Source organism: Pelobates fuscus, chromosome 6, assembly GCF_036172605.1.
Source record: "Pelobates fuscus isolate aPelFus1 chromosome 6, aPelFus1.pri, whole genome shotgun sequence".
In the NCBI taxonomy this organism is placed as follows: domain Eukaryota; kingdom Metazoa; phylum Chordata; class Amphibia; order Anura; family Pelobatidae; genus Pelobates; species Pelobates fuscus.
In genome coordinates this window covers 279,966,462-279,979,474 of record NC_086322.1, presented here as the reverse complement: position 1 = coordinate 279,979,474, position 13,013 = coordinate 279,966,462, and the positions used below count along the sequence as shown (strand labels likewise).

The 13,013-nt window shown below is 37.6% G+C and overlaps 1 protein-coding gene across 1 annotated transcript in view; it reads left to right on the top strand.

The window, feature by feature from the left end:
- The window catches only part of ZNF652 (zinc finger protein 652), a 46,629-nt gene that overhangs the window by 15,165 nt on the left and 18,451 nt on the right, over positions 1-13,013 (top strand). Inside the window, exons 2-3 of the mRNA XM_063425533.1 lie at positions 3,494-4,568; positions 10,792-10,939. Coding sequence (XP_063281603.1) covers positions 3,624-4,568; positions 10,792-10,939 — 1,093 coding nt within the window. The 5' untranslated portion in view covers positions 3,494-3,623. The remainder of the gene's footprint in view (positions 1-3,493; positions 4,569-10,791; positions 10,940-13,013) is intronic.

The window sequence follows — 13,013 nt, the reverse complement described above, 5'->3', positions numbered from 1 at the left end:
AAGCCAGAGCTAACCACTATATATTTTTTTAATTTAAAAAATTACACTGTATCAGAGGATATGGATCAAAATTATGTTTTCATTCATTCACCCATGGGAAATTATGTTTTTAGTGTCCTTTTTAATGTTTTGATTTTATTACCAAAACCTAGATAAGAAAAATTGGCTTATTTTCTTGTCCACTGATGCTAGTGCATCAAAAATTGTTATCGAAGTTAAAGGGAAACTTTAACATTAGGAATGCAGAGCTGTATTTCTAATATAGTTTGTCGGTGTCATAGAAGTAGCACCACCCTTCCACCATTAAAAATGAATGATTTACTCATCTTTATCCATCGCTGTGGCTGAAACTATGCCCTTGCTGAGATCATCGGTAATAATAATCTCAGCTAATCAAGTGTTTCTCCACAGAGAAGAGACATATTGAGCTGCATGCACCAATGGAGATTTCCTCAACGAGATACATTTTAATGCCTCTTTATGGCGAGATTAAAAATCATTTGGCATAATCATTCAGGACATGAGATCGCCAAAGTAAGTCCTGCAAACATTGCAAGACTACAAAGAGGAAGTGTGTTTAGTGGATGTCTGAGTGACAGTCATTACAGAACCTCTTTGAGATAATCAGTGTAAACACTCCTTTTCACATGTCACATTACATTTGGTCCCAAATTGAAGTTTCACATGTCTAATAATCATTTATTACTAGTTCTTTTTCCATTTGTTTTGCAAATACCTTGTGGTGCTTTGGCTGTTGCACCACGTTTTATAACACTGGGGAAATATGTTTGTTTTTTTGTAAATGAATCGAACATAAATTTAGGATTTGTTCTATTTTCTGATTATAGTGTGAGGTGGAAAGCAGCTAGACATAGTAGCCTATGGAAAAGATGGTTACTGAATTGAATTTTAATACAAAGGAAGGAGCCATTCTTCCTCAAATCTAGTTTGCCCGATAAAAATCAAAGGCAGCACACAGAATTACAGGACATGCCAGTTATATATATATATATCTCAAATTGGTAAAGGGGATGAATTATAGCATTGTAGACCAATGACCAGTGGGATCCTTTTTAAATACACTCCAAACACTATAACTTGTTATAGTGGTTGCTGTACATAAAGGCTATAGGTGAAACCACTTCAGGTATTTGTCAAACCAAGTAGCATGGTTGGTGCACAAGCTATACTTTATGGTGCCCCAAGGTTAATTTAAAAAAAAAAATTTTTTTTTCATTTTTACATATTCATCCAAGTATTTTTCCTTTAATAATATTAGATGTACAAAACAAAAACACATGTGGTGTTAACATTATTTTTCAGTGGATGTTTAGTAACTCACTGTATCAGACTGTGATTAAAGATTAAATTGTATAACATAAAATAGATATTCCATTTTCACTTTTTGCCGTTCAGACCACGCGGGAAAAAAATTAAATATCATAAGCACTTTGTTTCAAGAATGTAAATTCTTACATACGAGTCCTTCCTTTGAAGGTATTTGGCTATGGTGTTAAAATCCTCAGTCTGTCACTGTATCAAGGTAGATGTACAACAAGATAGCACTTGAGTTGTTGCACGTGACCGCTTTGATGTCAGCAGTGATGCCAGCAATCTGGCGAAGCTGAACAAAGTGAAATGCACCAGTCAACGCTGACATATTTTGCGGTAGTATTTTCCATATCTTGAAGTAAACAAGAAACACTGTTCTTGGCCACAGGTCGCATTTTCTGTCACCATGACCACCTAGCACCCTCAGTTTTTCTTTGCACGTTTCCTGGCATCTGTGATGGCAACTTGTGATACTGCTTCTCTGTTTCTACCCAGCCAAGAGAGCCTAGTACATTTTATTTAATACCTTACATTTTTGGAGTCTAAGCATGTTTCTGGCCTTATTCTGTGAGAGGCATTTCACAGTATCTTGGGAAGGGATCACCAAACCTAAAAGACGCAGTCCCTTCCTCCCCACAGTTTACAATTCAGTTTGTTACTGTGGTGCTTAGGATGTACTTTTAAAGTACAGTATATTTTAGAAGCTAAACATGCTAACTGGTAAAAACTATTTCTTGGAAATGTGGCTTTTTAAATTTTGTGGTTACATCTTGAACATGTAGAATCAATGTGCTCTTGCCATTTACTCAATGTGTTTTTCTCTGAAGTTCTCAGAAAATACAGTTAGAATTATGACCGGTTCTCCTCAAATTTCAATGAAAATCTTGCCATATAATTCAAATACTATACCAACTTTTCTGTTTTTGAGCTACATGAAAAATGGGGAAGAAATTTTTTTTTTCATTTTATTTTTTGTGTGCATTAATTATTTTTAAATTATCAAAATGTAATGAATTCAGTTGCTAATACTTTGATTTCTTGCATGGTGTCTGATTGGTAACATTGGTAACATCTTCTATGAGTCTTAATAAGATCAGCCCAGTAGTGTGCAAGGCTTAGGTTATTGGCTTAGAGCAATTAGCTTGTGCTTTTGGCCAATGAACTGGCCCTGCATGGCAGAATTTACTTCAGGAGCGCTAACTGATGCTCATGTAGGAACCCCTGACTCTCCATAGAGAAAGTGACCGGGAAATGCAAAAACTCTCAAGCTTCACGTGATCAAAACTTTAATGAACACTAATGTGTATTCCTGACCCTAAGGTGTGAAAAATGCAGTTTAGCCCCCTGGTCCCCCTTAAAAATTGTTAAAACCTACCTTTATTCAAGCGCCGTGCAGGTTCGCTGGCCCCGCCTCCTTGGATGACACCACCAGAATTGATTATCTCAGCCAATCCAATGTTTTCCCACAGGAAAGCGTTCGATTGGCTGACATTGTCAATTCTGATGATCTCAGCCAAGGAGACAGGGACAGAGCCAAATGCCGCCCTGGCCAATCAGCATTTTCTCATACAGATGCATTGAATTAATGCATCTCTAAGGGGAAAGGTCAGTGTCTCCATGCAGAGGGTGGAGAAGCTGAATGTCAGTGCTTCACATTGTGCAGCACTGACTCTGGAAGCACCTCCAATGGCCATCTGGGTGATTGCCACTGTAGGTGTCCCTAGGCTGTAATGTTACAGCAAAAGCCTGTAGAGACCAGAACTACATTAAGCTGTATTTGTTCTGGTGACTATAATGTCCTTTTAATCTTTATATGTCCCCCTTTTAATTTATTGGGGCTCATGTGCATGATATGTTACATGAACCCTCTGTGTGAGTTAGAATTTATAGTTAATCAGACAGAACCAGTCAATGAAAGACACTTGCAGCCACACTGTAAATTACATGTACTCACTTAGTTGAAGGTGTGTATTTTAGAGATGATACAAAGCATGGCAAATGCAATAGCCAAGGCGCTATGTCTGCTTAATATTATGCATGTATCTAAGTTAAACTATGAATATGCATTTTTCTCTTGCTCTAAACTTATCAGAGAACAATCAAGCATGCTGCTGTTGGAAAATGGTGACTGTAGTAAATTGACCTTCTTTTCATTTTGCAGGTAAAGTTTTGTAAAGCGATCAAGGTTTAGATGAACCCATTGATCTTCAGTGAGTCATCCACACTCAAGTCCTCCCTGAAATCCTCTTGGTAATCTTTGCGGTGAGCAACTAATTTCTGGAAGTTCAGAAATGTTGCGTCCGTCAAATACTCAACCTGACCCAATGGGGCAGGCAGCCAATTCCTGCCAAAAAATGCTTGACAATCGCCCTCCAGATGTTTCTGGAATAGGGATGGACGACCCATGTCGGGTTAATGTTCCTCCTTCATTTTATCACAGCGGGAGCCAAGAGCTTGATTTATCAAACAAGACATTCAAAAGAGAATCTGGGGGCCCATACCCTGTTCTAATGGACACTAAGCTACATCTCCTTGAATCCGAGCAGCAAACGTACTTTAGGGACAGTAAGCCTACTAATGAAGTTAGAGCTGTGAAAGGAGAGAGACAGAATTCTGGGGAGTCTGAGGAGGACGATGATGACGACGAAGAGGATGATAATGAGGACGAAGATGAGGATGAAGTCAACTATAAGAGAGAGCAGATCATTGTAGAAGTAAACCTTAACAACCAAACCTTGAATGTCTCCAAAGGGGACAAAGGTGTGCCCAAAGATCCTTCTCACATGAAGACCAGCAGTGATGAGGATGGAGGTGACTCTGGGGAGGATGATCAGGACAGCCATGAGGATGAGGAGAATGAGCCTCACCCAATGGAAAATCAGGCTAATATGGAACATCAGAACCAGGACCAAAAAATTGAAAATTCAGAGATGACTGGTGATGGAATTGCACCTCCCAACTCTCAAAACCAGCAGGATAAGAGTGGGGAGGCTCCAAAGCGAAGGAAGAAATCTCCAAAGGACCCTAAGTCGCCCAATGATAAGGGCAAGGGAGACGAGAAGGAGACTCTGACCTGTGATAAATGTCCTCGGGTTTTCAACACACGTTGGTATTTGGAGAAACATATGAATGTCACTCATCGGCGAATGCAAATTTGTGACAAGTGTGGAAAGAAGTTTGTCCTCGAGAGTGAATTGTCACTTCATCTACAAACCGATTGTGAGAAGAACATACAGGTATGTTTATCTTTAAGTGAAAGTTGATTATTATTGAATAATGCATTACTTTGCCTGGTGTTCGCTGCCATTGCCATCCTGGTTGGACAAAATTGCAGTTGATGTTGCCAAAGTTTAGTTTTCACCTTATCTGTCATGCTGCATATGGGGCAGATTCTTTTGGGGGGAGGCAGGGGCTGGAGACCTAAATTTAGAGCATCATAACCACTACATTAAGCTGAAGTGGTTATGGTGTTTAGAGTGCCCCTTTAAGTTAGCCATGGCTACATTTGTATGACCTGTCTTTATGAAAAGGAATGTTGCAAGCCTAATCTGTGAATGTAATCTGGTTTTGTGCACAGCTAAATTTTCCACTTTACTTAGAGCAGGCAAACACAAACATTTCTGTCCTCCTTACATTACTGGTCAAAATGTCTGGTGTAAGTGGGTGATCCAGCTAATACTTTTTGATAAGGTTCAAAAATGGCAACCACACAAATGTAAGGGCACTAGGGCACATCATCTTGCTTATCCTGCAAGTTTTTGAAAATCATCTTTTAATATGCATAAATTAATATGCAAAGTATGACATTTTTGGGTGTCTTTTGTTTTTCCTGTTGAACATTTGCTTGCAATATAAAGGAAAAAACATTGCTTTAATTGTACTTGGTGATAACACAGGTAATGGCACATTAAAATGGATAACTTTGAATGATTAGCTTTTTGTTATTTTATTTTTATTGCAGAGCCTGGTTTCCAATTTATTGACAAATAGGTCCTATGATTCCTGGTGTTCTGTGCCTTAAAAACATTTGATGCCAATGAAATCATGGGAAAACATCTGTTGTGCATGGTTCATCTTTTATAAGATGGCAGGACCAATGACTTGCAATTGTAGTAGAGTTAAAGGGACCATCTAGGCACTGTAACTGTCTTATCTCGTTTAAAGAAACACTATAGTGTTATGAATACAAAGCTATATTCCTATCACCATGGTGTCAGTGGGGGCTGGGCTGTAGCTGCTGGCCTGGGACCATTTTTCAGTGTTAAGCTATTTAAAAATGGTTTAACACTAAATGGAGGCAGGGCGCTAGTGACTCCAGACACAGGTCTCTTTAACTTCATTGATTTGCTTTGCCCCATTAATGATTCTTTAGCATTTATTATGGTGCGGAGCCACCCCCAACAAAAAAAAATATGGAGAAAAAGTAATTATTTAAAAAAAGAAGAAATGCAGATGATTCATAAAAACAAAAATCCAAACTCATTGCTAATTGTAAACTAATCTGAAATCTACACATTACACCAAGCACTTCTTGATGCACATTCTGCCTGGGTCTTGGAAAGGAGGAATAACCATACTGTTCAATTAAAGGGACACTATAGTCACCTGAACAACTTTAGCTTAATGAAGCAGTTTTGGTGTATAGAACATGCCCCTGCAGCCTCACGGCTCAATCCTCTGCCATTTAGGAGTTAAATCCCTTTGTTTATGAACCCTAGTCACACCTCCCTGCATGTAACTTGCCCAGCCTTCCATAAACACTTCCTGTAACGAGAGCCCTATTTAGGCTTTCTTTATTGCAAGTTCTGTTTAATTAAGATTTTCTTATCCCCTGCTATGTTAATAGCTTGCTAGACCCTGCAAGAGCCTCCTGTATGTGATTAAAGTTCAATTTAGAGATTGAGATACAATTATTTAAGGTAAATTACATCTGTTTGAAAGTGAAACCAGTTTTTTTTTTTTTCAAGCAGGCTCTGTCAATCATAGCCAGGGGAGGTGTGGCTAGGGCTGCATAAACCGAAACAAAGTGATTTAACCCCTTAAGACCGCAGGACGTTCTATGCCGTCCTTATTTAGATGGCTCTAAAATCCGCAGGGCGGCATAGAACGTCCTGCGATCTTGTGTACTTACCCGGTCGCTGGCGATCCCACGCCGGCGATCGCGGTATGGGGGACTTACCTGGGAGCCCAGGGAGTCCCCCTCCGTCCTCTTCGGCCCCCCAGGGCCATGTGATCGCGAGGTCCTTGCGAGGACCCCGCGATCACATGGACGGCATAGCCGTCCAAGGCAGTGCCAGCAGGGGGAGTGCCTGTAATGACAGGTACTCCCCCTGCTGTCTGAAATTCAAATAAAATCAGTTAACAGTGTAAAAATAAGATTATATATACTTATTATATATATGATCTAAGTATATATATATATACACATATATACATACACTGTCTACATGTATTTTAATATTAATATATACATAATTATATATATATAATTATCAAAATACATGTACAATGATATTGATTAAATATATATATAATTTTTATTTTATATATATTTATATATAATAAAAAATAAATAAATATATAAATACGTTAAAAAAAATAATACAAAATAAAGAGATAAAAAATATATAAACATGCGTAATTTCGTTCTAACTGTATTTTAAAATTAATATATATATATATTGATATCAAAATACATGTAGAACGAAATAATATATATATCTATATACATAAGTATATACGTATATATCACTAAATATATACCTATATATAAATAAAAATAATAAAAAAAATTATATACATATATATGCACACACATATATATATATATATATATATATATATATATATATATATATATATATAATAATTCTACGCATATATTTATGTAATAAATTTACATAATTAGGTCATTTTATTAATTACAATTAGCGGGACCTGCCTGACAACCCATGCTGAAACTATAGGGAATTTAATTTGCTAGCACTATATTTAACCCTGTAACTTTCCAAGACACCATAAAACCTGTACATGGGGGGTACTGTTTTACTCGGAAGACTTCGCTGAACACAAATATTAGTGTTTCAAAACAGTAAAATATATTACAACGACGATATCGTCAGTGACAGTGACATTTTTTGCATTTTTCACACACAAATGGCACTTACACTGACGATATAATTGTTGTGATACGTTTTACTGTTTTGAAACACTAATATTTGTGTTCAGCGAAGTCTCCTGAGTATAACAGTACCCCTCATGTACAGGTTTTATGGTGTTTTCAAAAGTTACAGAGTCAAATATAAGGTTTGCATTTCAGTTTTTTCACATTAAAATTCGCCAGGTTGCCTTTGAGACCGTATGGTAGCCCAGGAATGAAAATTATCCCCATGATGGCATACCATTTGCAATAGTAGACAACCCAGGGTATTGCAAATAGGGTATGTTTTTTTTTTTTTTTAGTAGCCACTTAGTCACAAACACTGGCCAAAATTTGCATTCAAATTAGTTTTTTGCATTTTCAAATATTAACACTAACTTTGGCCAGTGTTTGTGACCAAGTGGCTACTAAAAAAGACTGGACATACTCCATTTGCAATACCTTGGGTTGTCTACTTTTGCAAATGGTATGCCATCATGGGGTTCTTATTTCTGGGCTACCATATGGTCTCAAAGGCAACGTAACCAATCTGGCGAATTTCAATGTGAAAAAACTGAAATATGTAACATGCTATATTTGACCCTGTAACTTCCCAAAACACCATAAAACCTGTACATAGGGGGTACTGTTTTACACGTGAGACATCGCTGAATACAAATATGTGTATTGTGTTGCAGTAAAAGCAAACAGTATTATGACATTCACAGTTAGAATGTCACGTAGAACTAAAAAAAATTTTAAAATTCTTATTTTCTCCCATTTTTGTAATATTTTTTCATATTAAATTATGTTCCATACCTAAATATTTGATGTTAAATGAAAGCCCTGTTTCCCCTGAATAAAATTATATATAATAAGTGTGGGTGCATTTAATATGAAAGAGGTGAATTACGGTTGGACAGACATGTAGCGCAAATGCCAGGTTTTGTTTACGTTTTTTTGGGATCACAACTCGTACATTTGGCTGCAGTCTTAAGGGGTTAACTCCTAAATGACAGCGAATTGAACAGTGAAATTTCAGGGGAATGATCTATACACTAAAACTGCTTTATTTAGCTAAAGTGATCTAGGTGACTATAATGTTCCTTTAAAAATATGGCAAATTATAAAAAACCCACAGCAATTAATAGGGCAAGTTAATAGAAATCGCTTCACTCTCTTTCCCCCCCCAATAGGATGTATAGTCATGCTAAAGGGATACTATAGGTTCCAGGAATACAAAGCTCCCTCTGCCTCCCAACTCCTGCGCGCCCCACCGAGTTGGTGAATAAAGGGTTAAACATTTACTTACTTTACACCAGTGTCCCTTTGGCGCTGGGTAGCGACTCCGCCTCCTCCGTCCCGCGATGGGCGGGCACTAATGTGCATGCATGGCAAATGTCACGCATTAGTCCTCCCCATAAGAAAGCATTTAATAAATGTTTTCCTATGGGGGGGAAAATCTGACATTGGATGTCTTCATGCAGAGCATGAGGACGTCCAGCGTTAGTTACCAGAGCAAATATAGATAGAGTGCTGGATCTCGTCCTCCCCCACTACAATGTGAGTTCTACACTATACTACTACACACAGATACAGCAATACAGACTCTGGCTGCGTACACACAGCCCCTGGACCACCAGGGAGTGTAATGTCTTCCTCCCTGGCCATAGGTGAAAGACAGGAACGGTGGAAGAATATCAGTATTGGGAGTCGGCCCAAAAGGCCACAGATAACCTGAAAATTATGTCAATCACTAGTATTTATGTATATATTGTTAAAGGCTCACCCTGGGCACAATAAAAACCTTTAAAAGTTATGATACAGACTGTAGTTGGGTAATGTCAAAGGATGAGTTTTACTTCCAACTTTGCTGCCTCAGATAAGCTTTTTCAGATCTTGTCACATTCAGAATGAGGAGCTTCTGATGGGTGAAGCCTTGTTTTGGAGGGGTCTGCCTGCTTCAGCACTTGTCTGTGGTTGAAATGTAACTTGTTCAACTAGACAATATGAAGTAGGAAAAATTTATTTATGCCCACTCTTAACAATGTTGTACACATACGCTACAGCATTATGAAATCTACTTAAAATACAGCTATCCCTGCCGGTATCTGCTTTATTAGAAATGAAAGGGCAAATAGTATTTTTTTCCTTGTTTCCTCAGCAAATTACAAAAATGTAATCATTTTTAAATTTAAAAAAAGCTGAATTGTTAATGAAGCGTGTGATGATAGGAAGTGGCCACATTCTATTTCTTAAAAGTACTTTTCCACTGCTTCTATAATAAAATCTTTTAAAGCCGAAGTATTAAGACGTCAGCACTAAAGCTTTTTAATATTCTGCATTCAGCTTACATTCCATTATGTACAGACTTTACTCTCTGATGATAAAATCTGTTAATTATATGTATCCCATCCACTAACTCCAGGACTGAGTCAAAAGCCATATAAAGTGACAGTATGGGCTTTGACACGTTTGTTGAAATGATGTAACACAGGGGAAGCGGCCTGTGAAAGCTCACCCATGTCCACCTATCTAAACTGCATCGGTGCACGTTATCTCTGCATGCTCCAGTGTATATATTCACAATGGTGTATCTATTTTAAGTTAAGAGAATTTGCTTTTCAAAGTAAATCTGTTTCCAGATATTGAAGTTACTTTCTGTATTGTTATACTATAATTTATAAAGCTCAAACATATTGCTGCACAAATGTACACTTTAGGACATTTTAGTGCTAAACAAAACCTCTGTTTTAAAATGTGTAGAGGGATTTAGGGATTGATTAAACAAATTGTGATTTATTTATTTTTAAATGTCTAGCTCCATTCTCTCCCAGTTGAAATGTCAAGTTCCCCTTTCCCCATGTAGCAAGCCCTCTGACTGTAACCAGTTAGTTACCTTTGATGTCACCCGTACTGTGATTGGTACTAAATGTAATGAACCTAGAACCCTGTGTTTTAGAGTAGCATGTGGACTTTTAAAATCTTGTTTGAGACAAACCATATTTAAAAAAACATTTGTAAATAAGAGCTAAATAACTGTTAAACTATTTTACTATGTCATGGTAATATGTAATTGAAATAAAACAATCCTTTCAACTCACAATAATTTTTAGTTGCTTTTTTTGGCCCTTTTTCCAAGTAAGGAATCATCAGTTTAGTTTAATAAGGCAATACTAATATTATAACTTCTAAGAGAATTTGAGTCCCTTGAAGATGACAATGAACTTGGGTCTTGTATGGCCAAGTACTTATTAAAATTAGTTGCTTTTGTAAGTCATGTAGTGCTAACCTCTCTCTCCCTTTCTCTCTTAATGCAGTGCATTACATGCAACAAGACTTTTAAAAAGCTATGGTCCCTTCACGAACACATAAAGATTGTTCATGGCTACGCGGAAAAGAAGTTTTCATGTGAGATCTGTGAGAAGAAATTCTACACAATGGCACATGTACGCAAGCATTTGGTCGGTAAGTTCCCCCTCATTCCTTGTCGTGTCTTTTACGCATCTCACATTTGTATTAAACAACTGCCAGTATGCTGAATGCTCTTCCAAGCTCTTGACCCACTGTCTGAGACAATAACTTTGCCTGTGGGGGAATATACATTAATAATAAACCGTTGTCAAAGTACTTATGCAAGAGTGCATTTCATTATTATCATGGGCATAATTTAACGTTGAGAATAAATAGCCACCTCTAACTTTAACATATAATATCAACAAGTGAGACATGTTTGTATTGGTTGTATTGCACACATGGTCTTAAAGGGACATTATAGTCACCCAGACCACTTCAGCTCAATGAAGTGGTCTGGTTGCCAGGTCCCTCTAGGGTTAACCCTGCCTGCTGTAAACATAGCAGTTTCAGAGAAACTGCTATGTTTACATTTAGGGTTAAGCCAGCCTCTAGTGGCTGTCTTCCGGACAGCCACTAGAGTTGCATCTGCAACGCTGGATTATTATGCCTCCATCACACAGAGCGTCCATAGGAAAGCATTGAGAAATGCTATCTTATGGACACTTTGAATGCGCACGCGGCACTGCTGCGCATTCTGTTCCGCTGACGCCGGCAGGGGGGGGAGGGAAGGGAGCCCGGCGGTAGAATAAGGTGAGTAACTAAAGTGGTTTTAAGCCCTTCAGCACCACAGGAGGGGGACCCTGAGGGTGGGGGCACCCTCAGGGTACTATAGTGTCAGGAAAACCGATTTGTTTTCCTGACACTATAGTGATCCTTTAAGAATTAGGTTAATAATGTTATTTTGGTCACATTGAATTACAGTTCTATTTACAATAGTCATAGTAGCAGTAGCATGTGTGGGATAGGCATATGTCTATCTTAGCTATAAGATAAGGCCTGGGACTGAGTATTTAGAAAATTGGGCAGACTAGATGGGTCAAATGGTTCTTATCTGCTGTCATATTCTATGTATCTAAGTCTTATTTGAAACCAGTCCAGTTGAAAGTAATTTTGTGTATAAATTAAAAAAAAACTTTTTTTTTTAACTCTGCCTTGAATGTACTATATATTCTTTACTTTGTTATAACTACAATCCTAGACGTATACGGTCATCAAATTCAGCTACTTGTCATCGAGTGTGGTTCTATGTTACCGTAACACAATCCTACATGTGTAAACCATATTCCTATTCCAACTACAATCCTACTAGTTATATATAGATCCATAAGATATGACTGCATATAAGCCCTACATTTTATCAAGAGTTTTACTATATTAGTCTTAATAAAGAAAAAAAAAATTTTTGTATTTTGAATGCTTTTCCCAGCCCAGTTACCCATTCTGTTCTGTATAACTCTCTTTAGCCGTAAACAACTAATGCTACATATAATTGTATTGGCTTTACATTCTCCAGTAGGGTAGTGGGTAGAATTTGAATCCCCCATTAAGCAATCAGATCACATTCTATTATTGGTTTGCACTAACATGTAACTTGAAAGTGGCTAGTAGTAATATTTAGTCCTATAAGTGCAAATATCCCTTTATGACCAAGGTTGGAATGCATTGTCTTTTGACCAGCAGATGGCGAAATTGCTTTGACTGAACATTTTGAAGCACACAATGAGAAATTTCACCAGTTGATACATTTACATTACTTGTATGCTTGCAGGTGCTAGTTGAGCTGTTGAAAATTTAAGTGTTGACATTTCTCTTTGTATTTATTTTATTTTAAGTCCGCTAAATAGCTTTTCAGTCCAACATAAATAATTGGACTGTAATATAGATTTAACAATCCCTTTAATAACCCCGTTACTGCATAGAGCTAGCTGACCAATAGTTGTCCAATCTCAGCAGCTGTCGCAAGTGAAAGCTGTGGGGATCAGACATCATCCATATTGTCGCGAGATGTGATCTATGGAGACTCCTGTAGGATCATCTGTAAACTTTTTGTGTTGTACTCGCAAGGGTTATATCAAGTGAAGTGCCAGGGGCTGTACAAAATACACAATATATTTTGGCTGATACTAGTTATAGCAGCACAATTTACAGGGACACTGTAGTCAACTGAACAACTACAGCTTATTGT